Genomic DNA, 23,530 nt, shown 5'->3' with positions numbered 1-23,530 from the left:
TACCATTACCATAACACTTACCATAACACTTACCATAACCATAACACTGACATAACCATAACCCTTACCATAACCCTAACACTTACCATAACCATAACACTTATCCAACATTTATTACATGAACTTCTTCCTTCAGTGCACATCTGACATGAATTTCTAATAAACAATTTGTGTCTTATTCTGTGTTTGCTTTTCCATTGGCACTCAATTGAAACATTATTTTTGCAGAACAATACCGAAACTAAATTGAGCAGCTCAAGCGGTTTGACTTTACAAGCAAACAAACCTGATCTAAAAATAGCATGACAGGTCTTAGTTCTTGAATTTCTTCCAAGAAGCAGCGAGCAACACCGTTTTTTGTGTGAACTGAATATTAGTCCTATTGAATGTTCTTGGCATAACTGCACTAATTGATCCCTTTCAAGTCAACTCTGAAGGAAAACATGATGGTGTGTGATCGGAGCATATTGGAAACTTAACTGCTGTTTTTGGAAATTTGGCGCATGTCCATTGGTCACTTGGGACCTTTTTCTTCCACATGGAGGGTTTGTTCCGTTCTGCATCCTTCAGGGAAAGACATTTAGACGGGTGTGCTAGTAAATGTCCCTTTCCTCGTCACTGATAAGGGGAGAATACACAATACTCATGGATGGCGAAACAGTGATGTCTTCACTATCATAATGTGATAATAGCTGGATTATCACTGAGCAGAATGTGCTGAACATGAACGATTAAGCTTTTTAGTCATTCAGTCATCCATTCACTATTATGTCACGGCAAATCCCCCCCCGAATCATCTGCAAAAGCCTGTTTGAGAAAAATGGATATAAGTAACGTTATGTCTTCAAGTGTACTCCCTTGCAAACATAAGAAGTGTTTAGTCATTAGGACTACGTCTGGAGGTTGTCCCGTGGTTGGACCTCTCCTGTTCCTGTAGCCTACATCCCGCTGGCATTTCTCTCACTGTCACCATCCGCTTTGTCACCAGCTTCCCCTTAAGCACTCATCACTGTGACCATTACACTCCACTTGACTTGCTCTTGCTCATGCCTTAAAATCCACTTCTCCAGCAGTAATCTGTGTTGCCGTAGATATGTCACCCTGGTCACTTCTAAAGCCTTCACTTAAGCATGACACCTTTATCATAAGTTATTGTGCTTTTGCTGTGCTTAGGGTCATTTGTTTATATATTTTTTTTTTTCCTGGTGTATATAGTTTGTTTGTAATTTTATTCTTCACATTATTCATGTATATGGTTCTGCCTGTAGTCTTTTATTCCAGATATGTGTTTTCTGCCTCTCTACAATGCATGATATTCCTTTTCTGGCATGTTTGGAAATGAAAGCTCTGTAGATGTGAGTATTGACTCAGGCTGTATGAGAATTCAAGCCTCAAGTGGATTTGTAATACTCCCAGATAACTGCCAGTCATGCACATTCTTTGGCATTGCCTACTGATACAGACATATATACAATCCAGTCATACATCTTAATAAATGGCTCTGCTACAACCTACAGCACTCAGATCTTCCTCTAAATCATCAGCATGGATGGAGGCGTAGTGAACGAGTGGCAATTTTCAAACCCTGTCCATTAGTGATCACTGCAGCTCCGGACAGCCCACGCCAAAGCTTCCCAAAGTTCCCAACCCCCCTCCATTAAACCCCCCCCCCCCCCCCCCAGTCTCTGCTGCTACCCTGTGAGGGCCACTGTCAAAGGCCTGTTTTTGACCTGATCGCCTGCGTTTGGCCAGTTTAGCTAGCTAACGTCACAATGACGCGGCTCACATTTTCAGTTGAAATAGTACTTTCTTCCAGCTAAGCCACCTGTAGCAGTGGCTTTCTGGTGTGCTTTAAATTCAGGAAGCTGTTAGCAGAAGATGGGTTGGGGGTGTGCCGTGTGCAAATAGCACTCATCTGAGAACCCGTCGAAAGGTTTGCTGAAGGAATATTGAAATTCACACAGCCTCCCGTCCAGACCAGTCTGTAGCCTGGTGGTTTGCATTGGCCTGGCCATGTAGTGTCGGCACAACACAGACGAATCAGAAGTGTACGACTGAACGTTCTCATCGTGTTTTACGGTCAACAACAACCAAGAAGCTACTGGGTCGACACATCTGACTCATTAGCAGGTCCTAAGGGAGTGTATCCCCGGACACTGAGTCTAGGCAGCCCTGTCAGAACAACCATCATCTGAACCAAGGGCTCGTAGCCTTTTTTCACAGGAGGCCAGAGTGCACACAAATATTTTCACCATGTGCAATAACCTGGGGAGCGGGGAGAAGGTTAGAATGTCGGAGGGGTGACGTACAAGGGGTTCAGCCCATCCAATCAGCATGTGTTGTGTATGTGATTTCATAACGGCAGCCGTTCTGATCCTATTCACAGACAACAGTCACATGACTTGGGGATGAGCACGACACAGGGGGCGATTACGACACAGGGGGCGATTACGACACAGGGTGTGAGTCCTCACCCATCGCTGGGTCTGACATGAAAGGCGACTGGTTCTGACAGTAAAAGGATAGACACTAGAGAATAGTCTCCAGCCCCCCAGAACTCCAACATTGTCCTGTACTACTCCCAAAGCCTCCCGCTCAGGTGTTCCAGTTCCATTTTTGTTTTGAGGATTCTGAACCCTGTTCATATGTAAAATAATTATTCTAACGATAATTACCGTGCAAAAGTCTTAGGCCTCTTGATACATTTGCCAATTGTAAGCAATTCATCTGGGCATTAAGGGTTGATTTACTTGCAAAAATATTATATAACATTAGAATAAATACAAATAAAATAAATACAAATAAAATGCATAATGCAAATGAACAATAATGTCGTGTGGTTTGTATCTTATATGATTGTTAGAAAAAATGTCATAAAGTCATTTGAGAACACTGGGCAAGTAGAAGACAGAAAAAACAGTAAAAGCCAAAAGAAGAGTTATGGCAAATCCTGTGAGAATTACCACATGACTAAAAAGGATACAACTCAAACGGAGGCCACCAAGTATACAGATTTGTTTTTGCTCATTTTCATTGTATTAATGTTTCTTTGTGTTTACTGCAATGTAATGCATTGTATATAAAAAAAAAAAGTTACTGTTTAGAGAAACTTTTGCATAGTGCTGTATATGCTACATCTGTTATTCTAAATGGAATCAACATGGGCTGTAATCAGGTGTCTCTTGTCCTATTAATGCAGCATGTCAGTACTTCTGAGAAGCCCAGTGAAGCCAGGCAGCACATACAGTGGTGTGTCACGCCTCACCAGACATCAGTGCTGTCAGCTCAGGGAATCTTTGCTCTTAGAGGCCTCTTTCTTGAATCCAAGACACTTTCCACGTTTTTCATAGGTCTGTTTCCATTCATAATTGACCTGCCCTATGTAAGCAAGAAATTTGCCCTGAATCATTCCTCGTTGCCTCATCCGACATAGGCCAGAGTTTTCCGGGTAGCGGGCTATAAGCGTAGTACTTCACAAGCACCTCAAAACATCTGTGCAGAGAGATGGCTAGACTTCTAGTATCAAACGTCTTCTCTGACTCTTTCATATCCATATATATATCAAACTTTAATATTGATGGGGGCTCTCTGCTAGCAGATATGATTCCTCTGATGCATTAATTCAGCATGTTCTGTCTGGATCCAGAGATGCTTGCGTTTTACCACCTCACGTTTCCAGGCCCATACTTCATATCTCTGACCCCACTGAATTCTCTCCGTGGTGCAAGTCTTCAGCATAATCATTATCGTTTTACCGTTTACTGTGTTCTCTGAAACGGAAACTCAGTCCCACTGGCGGATTTGCATTATAAATGAAGAGTGGTTCAAACTCTTAATGCTGATTGGCCCGTGATATATGAGACCTGTGTACCATTGATCTTATTGACTGTTCTTATTGTGTTGTTAACCGGTTTATTTTACCAGTAAGGCCCATCAGGGGTTTGTGGTATGTGGCCAGTATACCACGACTGGGGACTGTATCTAGAATTTCTGTGGCGTGTTTAAGAACAGCCGCTGTCCGTGTTGCAGTCGCCACATAACGCAGCCACTTTCTTCTTATCGCTTAATTAGAGAATGTTGTGAGCCTCGGTGCTTCTTGAAAAGGTCAAAGTTGATGACATCCGCTGTCGGGAGCTCATAGTCCCCTGCACCCCGAGAATGGCACTGCACGGCTGTCGTAGAAACGCACCGGGTGTATTCGCTCAAAGTGAAAGTGTGTGACACCCACACGATCCCTCGGGGCATGAACAGGGCCTCCAAAACCCCAGATGAACCGCTTCCTGGTGGCCTTTACGTGAGATTGGTGAATGGAGGAGGCCGCCCGGCTGTTCTGCATGTGGGCATGGGCCCTATGGAAATGACATGCCACGCTGCCTCCACTGCAGACTTGTCTTTGCATGAGAGCACACACACACACACACACACACACACATTCCACTGTGCCAGCCTAGACGTATAACGTGTATGTTGACATAGATGGGGACACTTGGAAGCACAGGAAAAGGTGGAGTGGGTGGGTCAAGTTATCTCTCCTGCTGAGCGCCGTGACATTTCAAAAACACTGCAGCTCTGCAGCCGATCCGGGACCGTGCTGTTAGTCCTGTTATCTGTCACTGGGACTTCTGGGAGAGCCCCACCCCAGACAGTCGGCATTCTCTTCAGGACGTTTTTGTTTGTGGATGTGTCACGGGCTGTTCCAAAAGAAACAAGTGAGCCAGTTCAAAATAGGTCTGGCTAGAACCAGTCCTGACGTCCTCGAGCGGCAGCTCTAGTGACGTGGTCTCGCCAGCCAGGCTAAATTCAGTATTCCACTTAAGGTAAAAGAAACGACAACAAAGAAAACGTTTAAGGCCAAAAATGTCCCATGCCCCGGGAGTTTCCTTGTGTTAAGCCTGCTAACAGTCCATCTCTGTCGCTTCCAGACATAGCCGTGGTGGAGATGACGGACGCTTTCCGCCAGCCCTCCTTGTTCTACCACCTGGGTGTGAGGGAAAGCTTCAGCATGGCCAACAACATCATCCTGTACTGCGACAGCAATTCTGACTCGCTACAGTCCCTGCAGGTGAGCTTTGTGGTTCACACAAACATGCACGCACACGCCTCGCGTAAAAACATCTCTGTGGCCTGACACTTCCGTGTGTGTGTGTGTGTGTGTGTGATGAACAGCTGACTGAAAACTGGCATACGTGTGGGTGGGTGTGTTTGTGCTCTAACATGGACTGTACAACATAATGAAACTCAAGTTGCTCCACTCTGAAACAAACAAGGTGTTTCAAACATGTTTGTGGTTGCTGACTAATAACAGTCCCAGCCCTAGTAACAAAGTCAGGTTTAAAATAATGATTGTCGCTATTCAGTGTTTACAATGTGAGTGGGGTACAAGTAATGGCTGTCATTAGTGTTATTGTCATTGGTACATTGGTGATTTGTTGGTGATCGGTGCGTTAACGGCTTGACAGAAATATGTCTGTTTCATAGGCTGTGACATATGGCTATGTAAAATAAAAAGCACTTAACTAAGGAAAAATAAACACCAGACATAATTTGTTTTAATATTGCACCTCCTTTATGCCATCTCGGGCCCAGACAAATACAATTTTGACAACAGGAAAATGTGTCAATGATATTCTGACTCATATCCTGGCCGTTGCGAAGAAGGTTTGAATGTGTGTAAATACTGACATTTGTGCCCTTCGACTTCTTGGTGTAGACCCATGGCACAGCGTAAACTGGTTTGCAATGTGAGAGTCTTGCAGCCGTTAGGGAATCCCCTGTCATTGACCACCAACAACCAAGTCATGCAAATGAGACAAAGGCGGTATGGGTTTCCTGTGCATACAGTATGAGGAGAAATCATGAAACTCTCCTGTGGCCTCCATAGCTCTGATCTGGCATTGTCATTATAAATGCATTAAATTATTTTGCTATAATTTTTTTCACAAAGAATAAGGTCATCAAATAATTTAGTCCAGGGGTTCCCAACCTTTTTTTCCCCCCACAGGACCCTGTTTTTTACATGGAGAGAAAATGTCAGTCCTCTGTACGAAACACCCCACCAGCATGATTTGATTGATGATTTGATGATTTTAGGAAGCTACAAAAATGCACTGATCCAGGAAACTGATTCAGTGCTGGACGTCAGACAGGGCTACTTTGTCTGATCTGGCTCCAGCGACTCCTTGTGGGCGGTCAGGCTTCAATGAGCTCAGTCGTGGTTGTCGGCTAGGGAATGTGTTCTCCTGGTTGAGCAAGCAGCCTGATTACAAGTAGAATGGCTTGGGGCGTTATAGCTATTATCCTTCAAAGGTTAATATAAAAAGTAGCTGACGCACATTCATGCTTGGAATTTACTGTGTGATAAGTAAGTACATTTATCGTGATATGGATTTGTTTTCATATTGCCCAGCTGTAATCAGCCTCCCTACAATGCGATATTGATATTTCTCATTTCATTTCTCTTGCAGGATATTATTTGCCAAAAGAACACTGTAAGTACTACAATTCCTCATTCTGTGTTTTTACGCTCTTAGAAAGACACCTCTCTATTCTTCTTTCTTGCCCCTTCTTTTCCTGTGTGAAAGGAAGTGCAATGAACGTGTTTTTACAGATGGCAGCATTCAACAACATGGCAGTGTCTGCAGCCCCCAGTCGATCTTAACTACCCGATTTAATATCCCCCTATCTAGGCATTTTGGCAGTCTGCTGTGTGTACAGTAAGGCATTCTCCTTCTGTCAGAATTGTTTCTAGGATCGCTTTACTTATTTGACAGGCAGCCTTATTACCAGGGTGACTGGGGAATGTACGCTGAAAAACAGAGATAAAAGTATTTCTTTAAATTTCACTGCTCATTCTCGACCTCCTGTCTGCCTACCAGCTAGGTCAGACAAAGACACAACATTGTTTGTCAGGCTGGTGACACTGATGCTCTGTGGTGGTTGTCTGTGAGGTTGAGGTAAGGCATGGAAAGTTTGAGGTAAGCTAAGGGCATGGACAGGTTGATGTAAGGTACAGGCATAGACAGGTTGCAGTACAGTAAGTTAAGGGCATGGACACGTTGAGGTAAGCTAAGGGCGTGGACAGGTTGTGGTAAGCAGTGGGCATGGACAGGTTGAAGTACGCTACGGGCATGAAAAGGTTGAGGTAAACAGTGGGCATGGACAGGTTGAGGTAAACTAAGGGCGTGGACACGTTGAGGTAAGGTAAGGGCGTGGACACGTTGAGGTAAGGTAAGGGCGTGGACACGTTGAGGTAAGGGAAGGGCGTGGACACGTTGAGGTAAGCTAAGGGCGTGGACACGTTGAGGTAAGCTACGGGCATTGACAGGTTGAGATACACTATGGGCATTGACAGGTTGAGATACACTATGGGCATTGACAGGTTGAGATACACTATGGGCATTGATAGGTTGAGGTATGCTACGGGCATGGACAGGTTGGGGTAAGCAGTGGGCATTGACAGGTTGAGATACACTACGGGCATGGACAGGTTGGGGTAAGCAGTGGGCATAGACAGGTTGAGGTAAGCAATGGGCATGGACAGGTTGAGGTAAGCAATGGGCATGGACAGGTTGAGGTAAGCAATGGGCATGGACAGGTTGAGGTAAGCTAAGGGCGTGGACTTGTTGAGGTAAGCTAATGGCATGGACAGGTTGAGGTACGCTACAGACATTGACAGGTTGAGGTATGCTATGAGCATGGAGAAGTTGAGGTATGCTAAGAGCATGGGCTGGTTGAGGTAAGCTAAAGGCATGGACAGGTTGGGGTAAGCAGTGGGCATGGACAGGTTGGGGTAAGTAGTGGGCATAGACAGGTTGAGGTAAGCTAAGGGCGTGGACACGTTGAGGTAAGCTAATGGCATGGACAGGTTGAGGTACGCTACAGACATTGACAGGTTGAGGTATGCTATGAGCATGGAGAGGTTGAGGTATACTAAGAGCATGGGCTGGTTGAGGTAAGCTAAAGGCATGGACAGGTTGAGGTAAGCAGTGAGCATGGACAGGTTGAGGTAAGCAGTGGGCATGGACAGGTTGAGGTATGCTAAGAGCATGGACAAGTTGAGGTTTGCTAAGAGCATGGACAGGTTGAGGTATGCTAAGAGCATGGTAATGTTGTGGTAAGTAGTGGGCATAGACAGGTTGAGGTAAGCAGTGGGCATGGACAGGTTGAGGTATGCAAAGAGCATGGACAGGGTCACTCCTGTTAGGGGTGGGGCTGCTTGTAGGGCTTATGCCAGCGGCAGCGTTGCCCTCCCCAGGCTTATCTGGCTTATGTGGCTTTATGGAGCGGAATAAGGTGGCTTTGTGCTCCAGGAACCAGGTTGATGGTGTGTGTCTGTCTGTGTGTGTGGGTGTGTGTGTGTGTGACAACAGAACCTTGTGACTGACTAGTACATTTGAGTTCCTGTGAGTCTGTATCCACACACCGCTTTGTCGCTCACTACTCTGAGACCACACGTCATACTGCAGGGAGATGCCACACAAGTGACACCCTTTCTGACGACAACCTGACCTACCGCAGATAATCAGGACGACTGGTTGGTCATGATGTCATCTGACCTAATGATTAAAGTGTGTAATTGTGTCATTCTCTGCGCTGCGCCGTCGACTGCTCCCGCTGTATGAATGGTTAATCCCATACTGCCGGACTGCGACGTGAACTCTTTAAGTAGGCTACTGTAACGTGTGAACATCCTGGCTCCCTGTGTGTACTCTGCTTCTGACATGAGACTCTTTGTGTTCTACCGCCTGAGAATGCATGAGAGTTTGTGTTCTACCGGGGCTTCAGACAGTATACAGACCTTATTCACTTTCTCCACTTTTTGTTGTGTTATAGACATACTTTGTAATTTATTAAAAACTCATTTTCAGAAATGTTTGGCAATTTTATTGAAAACTGAAATATCTCGTGCATTCACACGCATGTCACTCCAAATTGAGAATAAATGCATCCTTTTTATTGGCGTTTATTGGGAAATTCAGTTGATTGGACCTGATTTTAGAAATACACACACCAACACCACTATAAACGCCATGAAGTCCAAGGAATTCTCGTAGACCTCAGAGATAGTTTGGAGTCTATGCTTAGACACAATTCTAAGTAACCAGGCAAGTAGGGCCTTTGCCAGGGAATGGCCACTTCAACAAAGCTTCAGAGTTTCTCTACAGAGATGAGAGAACCTGCCAGAAAAATAACCATCTCTGCACCTCTCCATCAGGCATTTATGGCAGAGTAAGATTGTCATATGCCTTATACTATGGCCTGAGTAAAAGGCATTTGACATGCTGCCTATGGGACAAAAATCGAACTATTAGTGTGTAGTTTAACTGTGTGGTGTGTTGATGAATGGCAAAACATTATCATATAAATGATAAATTCAGTCTATAACACATCAAATACATCCTAATACTTTGCAAAGGCTCTGTAAGAAGAGACTATGAGAATTTGGGACACGCACCCAGAGTTCTTTCTCTGTGGGTTCTTGTATTGTTTTGTGGAGCTGCATGTCACCTGTCCTCTGAGACCGTTGCCGAGGCAATCGAGCGGCTCAGTGGCACCTAGCTGGTAGCGAAAAAAAAAAAAAAAAGAATTAGTCTGTGAAGTGTTGTTGTCATGTAATCCACTGGGGCATAAGGCGTGCTGCGCGTGTTGCTAAATATAGGACAGGATGTTGTAATCTGTGGCTGCACTTACCTGTGACAGGCGGACACACGTTCTTAAAAGACTTCAGTGACTAGTGGTGATGTCATTAAAAGCGCGATTGCACAAGAGGAAGCTGTTTCACTCTGCAAAGTGCCTATCTCTACAGGAGGAATTTGAGCCTCCGTTCACTTCCTTAGGGCTGCAAGGGTGAGTGGCGAGTAGCCCAGGTGTGCTCTTGAAAATGGAAGTGAAACAAAGCTTATAATAGCCGCTTACTCTGAAGACTCCGGATACATCTGGGCAGCGTAGATGTGGATCGGCGTGGTGCCTTTTCCTAGCCCACGTGTTTATGTATTGTTTAACTTGGGATTCATCAACTAAAGCTTTTCTCGTGCTAACTGTTAATTCCACTACACTGACATCAGTGAAAGATTTAATGCTACACTACAACCCGGAAATACAGCTGGATGAGAGTATTAAGAAAGATGTGGTTTAAATATATTTCCTGGAGAGAAGCGGAGTTCAGAGGGCCTGAGGACAATGTGTTGCTCTGCCAAACGGACCGTAATGGCATTGTCATTGCTGATCTATCCCCCCTGGGCCAACATGCCCACGGGAATAAAAAAACACCATAGCCTCATCATGCCACGAGTGGTACATCACCACTCGTGTACAATACATGCAGCCATCATGCAATGTTGAATAATGGAAGTGCACCCGTCTCCACTAGCGTGGGCCCGTAGGGGCTTGTGTTCAGATGTCCCTGTCCACGTTCCCGAGCCAAGGCGTCACCTCTCGTTTACGTCCCTCCGCAGACGTGCTCGGCCAACTACAGCTTCATCCCATACATGGTGACGCCCCACAACAAGGTGTTCTCCTGCGAGAGCAGCATGATAAAGGGCCTGACCGAGCTGATGCAGCCCAACTTCGAGATGCTGCTGGGGCCCATCTGCATCCCTCTGCTGGACCGCTTTATCCAGCTGCTCAAGGTGCCGCAGGCCAACTCCTGGTGAGTAGTACATTACAGTGGGGGGTTACGGTGCAGTGAGGGGTTACGGTACAGTGGGGATTTACAGTAGAGTGAGGAGTTTCAACACGTGTTCCCAGGAACCGACTAGTTATCCTTTGAAAGCCACTATTAGCGCCTTGTTACTGATATATTACTACTATGTGTTTCAGTTTTTAGTAGTGATTTAGTGTTACAAGTAAACGTGGATGATATACTACTGTAGGACTTATTCACTGGTTTTGCAGTGACTATTTTGTTTTCACCAGTGTCTATTTCACCACTGCTATTTCAAAAGATAATGGTACTTATTCCAAAACCTGTAGTGGTTATTCCAATGTTACTACCATCTATTTAACGTGTACAAGAATCATCTTAGGTTCTCAGACTTGGAAAACTGAAATTGTTAGTAGTTACTATTGATATACACAAGTGCTCGTTAAATGATGACACTTGGGAATCAGTGTTGCCTCCCTAGTGAGGTGCAGCTGGTGCTGTCTGAGGGAATCAGGTGTGAAGACACACCACATATAATGATAATAGGGCTATTATCCCACCATATATTTCATTAACTTTACCTGTATTGCACTTTATAACAGCTGGATTTTCTGTTGTGTAATTGTCGCTGGTCTGGTGGTTGATTATGCCACGTGAACGACTGGTGTCTGACTGAACAATAAGCTTTTAAAATGTGACCTTTTTGGTTTTGTCTGATGTGTGTCCCTTAAGGAGTATTCCTGAGATTCCATTGCGTTATCCAACTCACTTGTCTTTTCTTTATTTGGTGTGCGTTCCTCTACAAAACACTGCATAGCAATCACAGCTTTAATGTTTGCATTTCTTAGTTCTATCTTAATGTTTTAGGATACTCTCTTTGCCAATATGCAGTGTCACAGCCTTTCTTCCAGGAATAGTGAGTCATACTGTAGAGAACTGAGAGAATTTGCACTTTGGATGAACATTTTGACTCCTGGAAAAAACATGCAGTGACAAATGCCTTGACGGACTTACCAGAGAGCATGTCCATTAACTCCACATTCAGGTGTCACAAGAGTGTGAATAATTGATATACTGCTCGTGTTTAAGAGGGTAGACTATTTATTATGGGGTCAGGCAAAACAGATTCTGTATTCGAGGCTTCCTAAAGAATTATAAACATACATTTTACACTTATTTTATCATGTATATTGACTGAGAATATATTCTCATTTAAAGCATTAACCTTGGGAGCAATTTGGAATAACAGCCTTTCTCAGCGAACAAATAACAAATGTTTTATCTCATTTAATTCTAGCAATTACTGGGGTCTCTAACACTTCCAAGATGCATAATTACTATTTGCGTTACTATTTTTTCTTATCTGTTATCAAAGGTTGCAACTTTTGTTGGGAATTATTCAAACACTGGGTTCCCTAAATGTATCAATCCCCAATATCACACAGACATAATGATTTGTTATTTATAGAAAAGTGAATTTGTAGTGCGAAATATCATCTCTTTGTGAAATATCCCTCTGTGAAATATGATTCCTCTATGAAATACCGTCTCTCTGTAAATCTTTCTGTCCCCTTCACAGCCAATACTTCAGAGAAACCATTCTTAATGAGATCCGGAAAGCACGGGAATTGTTCACGGGGTCAGAGCTGGCCACAGAACTCAGCCGTATTCAGCAACGATTGGACAACGTCGAGTGCCTTTCAGCTGACATTGTCATCAACCTGCTTCTGTCCTACAGGGACATCCAGGTACATTTCTTCTTCTTTAGCTTGTCAGATGCTATTGGCGTAGGCCATTTTCAAAGCAATGCCTCAGCTTTAGTGTTTTAGGGCCCCCCCTAGCTACGTAAAGTTGATGTCAGAAGGCCTACCATGGCCTTCCTGTGGCTCAACTTAAACCCACTGCATTCTGTTCTCCATGCACTGAAAACATTAGCCCAGCTTCACCCGCCCTGTACGGTTGCTATAGACTGCCAGCAGCCACATTAATAAAGAATGCCACAAACAAGAGATGAAAAGACAGGGTAAATTATTCAACATGTTTTGGATTTGTATACAGATTACTGGGTAGGAAATGGTAAGAGAGGGACATTAAGTTGTTGATGCCAGGAGTAGCCTGCCAGGAGCAGTGTGACTTTGTAATGGAACATGGACATAACTGTGTACATTTTGGGTTAGGTGTTATCTCGTTCCCAGACACTCCACCCAGATTTGCAGAAGATCTTGTGGAACACTATGACCAACGAGGCCTTCACTGGCAAATAAGAATTCCCTGAAAAACTCCTGCAGCGATAGACATTGGTTCGTCTGCCGACCAATCGGGTCCCATATACCCTCCATGTTTTGTGTACCCACGCACCAGTCCTTATGTAACATTGATGTGCGCACAGTGTTTCCCCTATACCGTGGGGTTGCGCACCAACACACCGACATCAACAACACAAAAGTCTTGATGCGTGAAATGCTTCAAACGTGTTTTTAATGTATTGGAAAAACGTCCTCCCAGTACACCAGTCTCTCTAGCTTGTCAACTTCATTTTCTTAACATTATTTGATAGTACTTTCTTAACATCATTCCCTAATAATAACCAAATGACTCCCCCTAAACTAACCATTCTCTAAAACTGTTCATGAATCGCCTCCCAGACTCCTAATAAAAGCAACTAACATTATATAATGTGTGGGGGGGGTATGGATTTACAACATAATCCCTCTCAAAAGCTAATGAGCACAAGCAGATTAACAGGAATAATAACACAAAAATACATATATTGTTTTATATTAGATAGGTTCTCTATATGACTCTAACAAGTTCTCAATGTGCTACACCTTATAATATTCCAAACCTTATGTAAAGTATTACTTAAATTATATTTTTTTGTTTCGTTTATATACACAATATGCCCTATATACGAACATTCAAAGTCTTTGCTGCCGAATGTATATAACGTTTGACCACAGACTTTTATTTTGAAGGCAACCGGAGGTCTTATTGTTGTTGCCGAATCTCTAATGTTGCCTGCATGACGCTAATCTATCGCAGCCAGTTGTAGCTATCCGAGTTGTGACCATAGATAATAGAACATGCTTTATATCTATGGTTGGGGCAGTTCGCTAGCTAGCTTCTTACCTTTGGTTGCCGCTCAGACGATGGCTACTACTTTCTATCAATGTGACAGCCACTTACTGACCGTTCAACACAAATGCAATGTCTCTCTGACTTTATAAAGGGCTTGATACTCGGAAGGTAGAGTGCAGGACGTTGTTGCTCTGCTCTGATGCTCGTGTGAAAGTAAACAGTGCACAGTGCTGAACTGCACTCAGCTTGGTAAAAAAATATAGTATTTCATTAAGTTTTTCTGTGGAGGCGCATCACAATTTAGCAGCAGGAAAGCGCCGCTCTGATTACAATAAGAGGGAAACCGCAGAGCTGCCTCGAAGGCACAGTTGCAAGGCATAACAAGGCAGTTCTTGTTTTATAAATAATTGTTCATTCTAATGAAAAGGTGTTATGGATTATTTGCTGGCAGTATAAAGTGGCTGGCTCAGGCTAGACTGGATATTGTAGACGTGTACAATATAATGCCGCCCCATTGCAGTATTTTAATTGACTACATTAACATGCCATACTTGATACTCCCATGAACGATACAGTCCCTACCTAACAGCCTGGGTGAGTTTACTTCTGACCAGAATGTGGCTGGGTGGGTAGATGGTTTCTAATCATGTTGTTTTTCTGTGACTTTATGTAATGTAGGATTATGAATCCATAGTGAAGCTTGTGGAGACACTGCAGAAGCTGCCCACATTCGACCTTGTGGACAATGCGCATGTCAAGTTCCACTATGCTTTTGCACTGAATCGGTAAGACCCCTGATCTAGTATGTCCACACACTCACACACTCACATGCACACTGAACATGTGTGTCTTTGTTATGAGTTGGAACATTACAGATGCCAGTTTGGAAAGTATTTACTGCTTACTTTAACATGCTGTCTGACTTGTAATCACCCACTGATTCTCATGGTACATTCAACTTTAATTGCTCCCTAGATTCCAGAATAACTGGAAAAGGTCTAGCATTACTGCAATGCAACACTGGTGTCTAGCCCGTTAGGATGAAATGTTTCTGCACGCTCTCAAAGAGGCATGTTAAGAAACCTGTTGCATAATTGGGAAAACCATTGAATGGCTCCAAAACATGGATGGTTGTCACGTGTATGTGTTTAGACAGAAGCCCCTTTGTTCCCTTTTCCACAACCTGGAGGTGGTTCGTGAACTCTCGGTTTATGATTGGTTTGAATGAAATCTCTTCTTCCAAACATCGCTGAAAGCTGAGTGTTCTGTTGACTGAGGTAATTGGCTTAAAGTAGTGTGAAAACGGCATAGCAGTGATGTAAACATTAGAATGTTGGCCCGTACCCCCCCCGCACACTCCCGCCCACAGCGCTTGCCAGTGGCATGACTGGAGGGAGCCAAGCTGACTCACTGCTTAGTTCACCCGCCCCTCCAGTTGCCCCCTCACCCGCGGCTTGGTGTGACGTGAAAGCTGGGCCGAGGAGCCAGAGCTCCAGCCTCCCTGAACGGCGCCCCGTTCCCGTCCCCTCTGAATGGGCTACATGGGAAAGGCTTCCGTAGCATAACCGTCATCTGCGGAGGTCCCCATTATTCGCACGTTGTTGGCAGATACATTTTTCCAACCTCTAGACTCAAACTGGGGTGTGTTGTAGGGGAGTATGGGGGGGGGGGGGTAGAGGGGTGTATATTATGGGAAGAATAATCAGATAATGTGTGATGAGAATGTATGATCAAAATAGAATGGGAGGGGGTGGGTCTAGCTCCTGATACAATAACACTATTACAGTGTGGTTTACGATTGGTTATTGACAGATGAGTGCTTGGTCATTTGTGCCCGAGTTACTCCTCCCTATAATCATTACCCTATCAGGAGTTAGTTAGCCAAGCCTTTACTGATGAGGTCCACACTCACACGGTCTCTCACACATACACACATACACAGTCTCTCTCTCGCACATACACACACACACACACACACACACACAGTCTCTCACACATACACACATACACAGTCTCTCTCTCACACACACACACACACAGTCTCTCTCTCGCACATACACACACACACAGTCTTACACACATACACAGTCTCTCACACATACACACACAGTCTCTCTCTCGCACATACACACACACACACACACACACTCCCCGCAGACGTCTGGTGTGTATAACCTCCCTCTCAGTTTAGCCCTTCAGACCGCCAGAGAAAGACGAGAGATGAAGACGGAGAGACGAAAAGAGAGACTGACGGGGAGTGAGACAGAACAAATAAGGGCAGACATAGAGAGAGAGAACCCCTAGACAGAGGGAGAACCCCCAGACAGACAGACTCACAGTAAACCCTGTGCAGGTTTCAATTCATACTTCATAGATGAGTCACAACACCACCTGCTGATTTCAGTATTTCAGCAACTCAAGTCCAACCAAAGATATGGTAGTTTTATTTTTTTGATTAAAAAGAGCTGTGAGATTTGGATGATTTTACATTTCATTTGCAGCCCAGGGTGTTAAGGAAATGATACCCGGCACAGGCGAAGTGCAGATCTAGGAAACTATTAATTGCTTACTCATTGTGTGCTTTCACCTTGTTTCCTGCTCAAAATCCATTTGCCAGGCAGATCCCAGGGAAAGGACCTCAGGCTTTTCCATCCAGTGACTTTTTAAGAGACAGAGAGAGAGGATGCAAGTGTGTGGAATTGAGATCTCCCTCTCCGAGGGAGTGATTCGGGCCATATTAAAGCAATTACGTTTTTATTTTTCTTCTTCTACTGTCCAACTGTGTTCTTAAAGGGGAATCAGCTGCGCAGAAATGCCACATGTAAAAATGGGTCAACTTCACCTTTAACTGCATTGCACTTTCAAGACAACTGGGAACTTGGGGGTGGGGGGGGGGGGTAGTTAAATTATGCCATCATTGATGTTTTGTTTGGAAAGTCTTAGCTCTCGGATGATCCCAGAATTTCCGACTTGGACTTGTTCCCAGCACAGGTCTGACATTTCCTAGTTACAAATTGTCTTGAAAGTGGCACAGTGCCTAAGGGGGTCTGATACTGTACCTGATGTCTGGGAGTCAACCGTTGGCTGTCTGTGACCACTGGTGCTTCCCTCTGCCTTATTCAGGAGAAACCTTCCTGGGGACCGTCAGAAGGCACTGGACATAATGCTTCCTCTGGTGGAGTCTGACGAACAGGTGGCCTCAGACATCTACTGCATGGTGGGGCGCATCTACAAGGACATGTTCCTGGAGTCCCACTTCACTGACAAAGCGAGTAGGGATCAGGGCACAGCCTGGTGAGAGACACAAAGACCGCGGGGAGCCTTTTTCTAACCTCTCCATCCGCTCTCCCTCCTCAGTAGTTAGAGAAGTCGAGAAGTCCTCCCCCATCTCAGACTTGGAGCTGAGAACCTTCAGGCTGTGACAGATACCACTGATGATGTGTTTTTTAATTGCAGCCTTCCTTGTCATGCGTCAGGACAATTAAACATGGCTTTCTCGTTAAAGTCTTGTTCATTTGGGCTGTCTGTGTTACAACCCAGACCCAAACATCTTTGAAGAGCCTTCTGGTGGTATTCATATTCATTCCCTCAGTGGAACAGACTGCTCATTAAGTAAATGAGGGTTTCTGTCTGTGAGCGCCAAGCTTTGTGTAGCAAACGGTTTATCTGTGTGCCCGGCTCAATATGGTTGCAATTGTTTTGAACGCTTTGTGTGTCAAATTAAATCACATTTTACTCATGTGTAGAACTACAGTGAAATATTTTCTTACCGGCTCAATTCTCTAAAGGCAGATAGAAGTATAGGAGAAAAAAATTAGAAAAATATCCATGTATGTCTCTACACACACATAAACATGACAAGGGATGATTATGAAATGATATGAATCAGTTGCTTGGCGATTTAGAGGGAGGACCCATGAAGCCAGGGAGGGAGAGACAAAGCTCTAAAGCTCTTAGCAATTACTGTCGGCACATGCAGTCAGATGAAAAGAATGAGCGGTGCTAGTTGCCGATTGTAAGTCTCCTTCCATGTCCTTCCTCTCAGGTTTAAGAAGGGGTTTGAATCCGAGCCAACGTTACACTCTGGTATCAACTACGCCGTACTGCTCCTGGCAGCGGGACACCAGTTTGACGCCTCCTTCGAGCTCCGTAAAGTTGGTGTGTATTGCCTAACACTTTATTCTCCTTGATATCTAATGTTCAGCCTTGAGCTGCCTAGTGGGCCCCCATAATACATCGGATCAACAAGTAAGCTTCTCTTTGTACCTACTGCCGTGAAGCCCGAAATCAATATTTGCTCAGATGAGAGTTCGAACATTCACACAAACTGCCTGCTTATGAAGAAATGTTCGTAGTGATAACAAGGCATCCCATGAAAAGAGGTTCCAGTGTGAACAGGAGACCCGCGGCTCTACTGCAGGGGGTTAATGGGAAACATTCGGTTTAACGTTCCCAGTGACGTACGCCGTTTTACGTTTCATGCTTTATGCAAGTATGTTCAGGGCTTTCTGGCGCCCGCTCTCAGTTGACAGGGTTTCCTGTGAAACCTAAGGTAGCTCAGGAATGTGAACAACCGTGGAATCAGACCTAGGCTCCCTCCCAGCTCGTCCCCCTCCTTAGCGTGACGTGTGGCGGCATGTCCCGTGAGCATGGCGGCGAAACCAAAACAACCACGCACCAGTGTCCTCCACCATTTAGCAGCACAATAACAACTTACATTGCACATTGAGACTAATCCAAAGTGTTCATTGAGGCTTCTCCAAGCTAAATATCAGGTGAAATAGCTGACATAAGGCACAAGTTTCCAAGCAATGGTCAAACAATATTATGTATTAGGTACATAGCCAAAGTTATGTCCCGATAAGCCTCTGGGATCATTTAAGCGTGAATTTTGTATCTTGGGTGTTATTGTGATAAATCCCGACCAGACCTTTTTGTCGTCATCAGGAGTGAAGCTGAGCAGCCTGCTTGGGAAGAAAGGTAGCCTGGACAAGCTGCAGAGCTACTGGGATGTGGGTTTCTTCCTGGGAGCTAGCATTCTGGCCTGTGACAACACCAGAGTCATACAGGCCTCTGAGAAACTCTTCAAACTCAAGGCTCCCGTCTGGTGAGAGTGTGCTGGTTTTGCTTTGTGTTACATATAAATCTCAACCCAAAGAAAACCTAATAAAATCTATCTAACCCTTAGTCATTCAGTGGCCTATTTCCTTTGATGGTCAAGATTTACACATTCCAACATATCCCCCCCCAGCCAGTGGGCTGTTGCATGTAATTTCAACTAACGTGTGTGTTGACTGCGCCCCAGGTATTTGCGCTCTCTCGTGGAGACTATACTGATTTACCAGCACTTCAAAAAGCCCTCTGTGGAGCAGCCGCCCAAGCAGGAACTGGTGGACTTCTGGATGGACTTCCTGGTTGAGGCCACAAAGAAAGACGTGTCGTCTGTCCGCTTTCCTGTACGTAACCCTGGTGGGGAAACCAATCTGCTCCAGGCTCTGTGTTTCCACACTTTCCTGTAATTTTTCACTCTATAGATTTGACCTAGACAGATAGATATACATACACAGAACAGATAGATATACATACACAGAACGGATGGATTTTTTTCTTAGGCAGTTCGTGTTGTTTCTACCTCCTCTCGCTATAAATAGTCTTGATGTCGCAACGGTTGTCATTTCTTCCAGGTGCTGATATTGGAGCCCACTAAAGTGTATCAGCCCTCGTACCTGTCGATAAACAACGACGCGGAGGAGAACACCGTTTCCATCTGGCACGTTGCCCCTGACGACAAGGCGAGTCTCAGGCCACAGGAAGTGTCTTTTCACAAACCGGGAGTGCAAGCCTGCCTGTTCAGACATCGGCTGGCCTCTTCGGTCTGACATTTTGATGAGCAGTTATGTTTTGAAGTGTCAGTCATCAGCGCATTGTTTAGAGTTTTTTTCTGCTCTCTCAAACAGCAAAGGGGAGTCCATGAGTGGAACTTCAGTGCCTTGTCAGTAAGGGGTGTCAGGTTAGTGACATGCACGCATTGTAATGTATGGCCACCGCTTTCCTCCTTTGTGCCTCATGCCAGCAACATCAAATATGATAATATGGCAGTCTAGCTCCCAAGGCAGTATTAGTCAGAGGTCCCTTCATGCCTCTCCACCCCCCCTCCCCCCCAACACACACACACACACACACACACAGGAATTCAGCAGCAGACAGACAGGCTGACTGATCTCCCACTTTAGAGGGCCTCTGTGAGATGTTGCTAGGGAACGTGTGTTTCTTGGTTCCCACTCACCCTCCAGTGCTCCAGGAGACAATGGCAGTTTCCTCTGTCGCAGCAGTGTGCAATTGTAGGCTAGAAACAGCCACTCCGCTCAGGCACTGGTCTTGGTTAACTGGCTTTTTGTCAGAGACTCCAATATATATATATATAATTATCGTGTACGTGTATCGGTTCATTTCAGATTTACGGCCACTTGTATTGTGTGTTTGAATGATGAAGGGCATTTGGTAGTAGAACCCCCCCAAGCCCTGGTTAAAATACACATTGAGATTCTACTGGAATGGTTCAGGCCCTGACAGCCGGTCCAGGCCTGTGTTGTCTCTAACTGAAAACTCTTCTCCCAAAGTATTTCCAAGTTCGACGAGCGCAGTGCCTTCCTGTACGTGCTACACAACTCAGAGGACTTCCAGATCTACTTCTGCACGGAGATGCACTGCAAAAGGTCTGTTGCTCCTCTGCCACTCTGTGATCCAGCTCTCCAAGGCTGCGACTAAACTTAAGCAACTCTCAAAGAGACCTGGCAAAGCCAACCAATGTCATTAGCTGTACAGTGTTATTCAGGGAGTGCCGGTGTCATTGGGTTTTCTCCCGTTTTAACACTTGACAGTGTGCGAAGGGGATTGACCCTGTTATTCTGCTGACGCCTCTGTCATATATTTGGTATTAAGCAGATTTGGTGTTAGTGTGGGCGTAAGTTAGGTATTCAAACCAGTGTGTGGGTCTGCCCTGATATAACTGTGCTCTGTGTTGCAGATTCTGTGATCTGGTCAACAGCATCGCCGAGGAAACATGGAAAGGTCCGGAAGAGGGAGAGTGTGACTCTGAGGCCCTAGAGGTGAAAGAGGGGAGACGGACAGTCCTTTTGTTCCTGTTCAGTCTGATTATTGTATTTCTGTCTCAACCAGGAATTGCCTACTGTACAGCAAGAGGTTTTGGGTGAATTCAACAGCAATTTGTCTTAGATTTTAAGAAGTTTTTTAACTGTTAAACAAGACGCAAGCAGGTGAAGCATTGAAATGGACAGCGCCAACTTTCTACAGCGTGAAAGCGAGTGGCGCTGTCCATGTGTGTTTTGCAGAGAAAAAATGTAGGAAATCAGTGGGTGTATTGTAGGTGAAGCACCTGGCCCTTTATTCAGCAATTTTGCCTGTAAACAATTACACAAAGCCTTGACACACCCTCTTTTCTGTCCCACAAAAGAATGGCCCAAATCAGATGTCCCAACTGGTTCTAGAACATTGTCGGAAAGGCACCACGCCCTGTACAGCTCACGTTTCCCTTTGTTTCGGTCTTATTACATATAGACAACTCAGACTGCATAGCATAGCTGTTTTAGGATGTACCTATGTCCATAGACTGTGATGCTCCTTGAAGTTAAAATGTACCAACATTTCCTGTGCTTGACTCCTCAGTACGACTATGAGTATAACGAGCACGGGGAGAGGGTGGTTCTGGGAAAAGGTACATTTGGAGTGGTGTACGCTGGCCGCGACCTTAGCAACCAGGTTAGGCTGGCCATCAAGGAGATACCAGAGAGAGACAGCAGGTAAGTGAACGTTAAAGGCCCTACCTCCAGTCCTCAAAGCCTGCCGTTTGCTCATGCAGTTACCGTCAGATCAGAAACACGTGAAGGCTGCATACAGTTCACAGAATTTGATGTCATTTGCATCCATGACACGTACTGTTTTTTTTAGGTCCTCGCATAAAGTGGTAATTCAGGGCACAACAACCAAATTGGATTCTCAAGTGACCATTTCAGCGCCAGGGAGCTCATTGGAATCATCCGCTGTGTTAGCTGTGTGCTCATTCGGTGTATCCATTCTTTAGACTGCAAGGTGTTAATACAGGGGAGGGATGTCACCTAGCAATTTGTGTAGCAAACACTCCACTGGCTTGACTTTTGTGTCACTGCCTTCAAGCCTAGTCTCTGGTCTGCCTTCTGCTAGCTAATTATGGGCCTGTAGAGCAAGTATCCTGTTGTGTATGGTTCCACTAATCAAATCATAAGTCATTAGGGGGCACTCATGAGGTAACTCCGAAGTGTCAGCAACTGTTATTAATAATTTAGAAGCAACTCCGAAGCATCCTCTCAGGATAGCGAAAATGAAATCCAATAGGTGTCTGGTTCACTTGAATAGCCAACCGTGTAATTACGTAAGAATGTATTTCGTTGTTATTTTTGGTGTGCACTATGCAAGTTGTGAACAGTTCTCTAGAAGAGTGCGGTAAAGTGACATCTCATAGTTAGCTGGTATGGGTCCTTAAATAAAATACAAGTGTATTTGTCACGTTCTTTGTATGCAACATGTGTTAAATGTGAAACATTTCAAACTAGCAAGAGAAAGGGATGAATAAGAGAGAAAAAAAACAGACGGGTAAATTAAATTACAATAGAATGTACACAATGTAAAACAAATAACAGTAAAGAATTCCAATGGCTTGGTTATAAACAGGAAGTAGCAGTACCCATTCGATGTGCAGGGGTAAGTGGTAGTTGGAGTTTCTGTACAAGTAGGTATGCGGGGCTTCTCTCTAGTTGTACTTGATTACTACCATAGGTTCGTGGACTGAGACTGAGACACTTGACATCTCTCAGATCTTCTGATGGGTTACTGAAAGCTTTTACTTTTTACTGTTACTTCTACTGTTACTTTCCAAGAACAGAGCTACAGTGCAAATGGCTGTCTTATATACAGAGTGCCCTGGTCTTTTATCTGAGAGAGACTGAGAGAAAAAGAGAGTGCATCCTTTCATTGCTCAGAACACTGCTAACAGTGGGTGTTCAATCTATTCTCTCATAGGTATTCTCAGCCCCTCCATGAGGAGATTGCACTTCACAAACACCTGAAACACAAGAACATTGTGCAGTACCTGGGCTCCATCAGCGAGAATGGTTTTATCAAGATCTTCATGGAGCAGGTTCCTGGAGGTGAGAGGGCTGTATGTACAGGATTAGAACTAGCAGAACTCCACTAGACCTAGAGACAGTAAAAACACACCTGTTGTGAGTTATGTAATATTATCCTGCCTGTTTGATCAAGTACACTGCTTAGAGTGCATGTATTCTTTGTGTCTTGCCTCCAGGAAGCCTGTCTGCTCTGCTGAGGTCTAAATGGGGCCCTCTGCAGAATAATGAGCCCACCATTGGCTTTTATACCAGACAGATCTTGGAGGGACTCAAATACCTCCATGACAACCAGATCGCTCACAGAGACATCAAGGTGAAGCCTCGTCGTCGTCCCCCATCTACTGACACTCTTTTGCAAAGCCTATGCTTGGCCATTGCCATTTTGCAGTATAGCCCTGGCCATTACGAAGGCAACGTTAATTTCAGCGTTAAAGAGCTGCATTGATTTATGAGAAATGCTGGTTCTGGTGTGATGACTTATCGTCACACAGGAAGGTTGACGACACGTACTCTGACTCAGTCTGTCATAATAAAACTCTGGCCACATGTTCGTCTCACAGGCCTCTACACGCTGCCCCATTTAACAATATGGTCTCATAAAATGATCTGAGCAGGCGTTCATGTCAAC

General features: G+C 44.7%; 1 protein-coding gene across 2 annotated transcripts in view; it reads left to right on the top strand.

Annotated features, from left to right (window-relative positions):
- map3k5 (mitogen-activated protein kinase kinase kinase 5) overlaps positions 1-23,530 on the top strand; it is a 39,760-nt gene that overhangs the window by 5,044 nt on the left and 11,186 nt on the right. For both annotated transcript variants that reach the window (XM_029114590.2, XM_010882906.4), the window contains exons 2-17: positions 4,923-5,062; positions 6,465-6,488; positions 10,455-10,648; positions 12,222-12,390; positions 14,399-14,505; positions 16,844-17,014; positions 17,766-17,878; positions 18,668-18,827; positions 19,026-19,176; positions 19,405-19,512; positions 19,678-19,730; positions 20,341-20,436; positions 20,748-20,829; positions 21,407-21,540; positions 22,796-22,923; positions 23,079-23,215. In XM_029114590.2, coding sequence (XP_028970423.1) covers positions 4,923-5,062; positions 6,465-6,488; positions 10,455-10,648; positions 12,222-12,390; positions 14,399-14,505; positions 16,844-17,014; positions 17,766-17,878; positions 18,668-18,827; positions 19,026-19,176; positions 19,405-19,512; positions 19,678-19,730; positions 20,341-20,436; positions 20,748-20,829; positions 21,407-21,540; positions 22,796-22,923; positions 23,079-23,215 — 1,967 coding nt within the window. The remainder of the gene's footprint in view (positions 1-4,922; positions 5,063-6,464; positions 6,489-10,454; positions 10,649-12,221; positions 12,391-14,398; positions 14,506-16,843; positions 17,015-17,765; positions 17,879-18,667; positions 18,828-19,025; positions 19,177-19,404; positions 19,513-19,677; positions 19,731-20,340; positions 20,437-20,747; positions 20,830-21,406; positions 21,541-22,795; positions 22,924-23,078; positions 23,216-23,530) is intronic.

This window comes from Esox lucius, chromosome 18, assembly GCF_011004845.1.
Source record: "Esox lucius isolate fEsoLuc1 chromosome 18, fEsoLuc1.pri, whole genome shotgun sequence".
Classification (NCBI taxonomy): Eukaryota; Metazoa; Chordata; class Actinopteri; order Esociformes; family Esocidae; genus Esox; species Esox lucius.
Note: the sequence above shows the minus strand (reverse complement) of the source record. Positions and strands in the feature narration are given on the sequence as shown.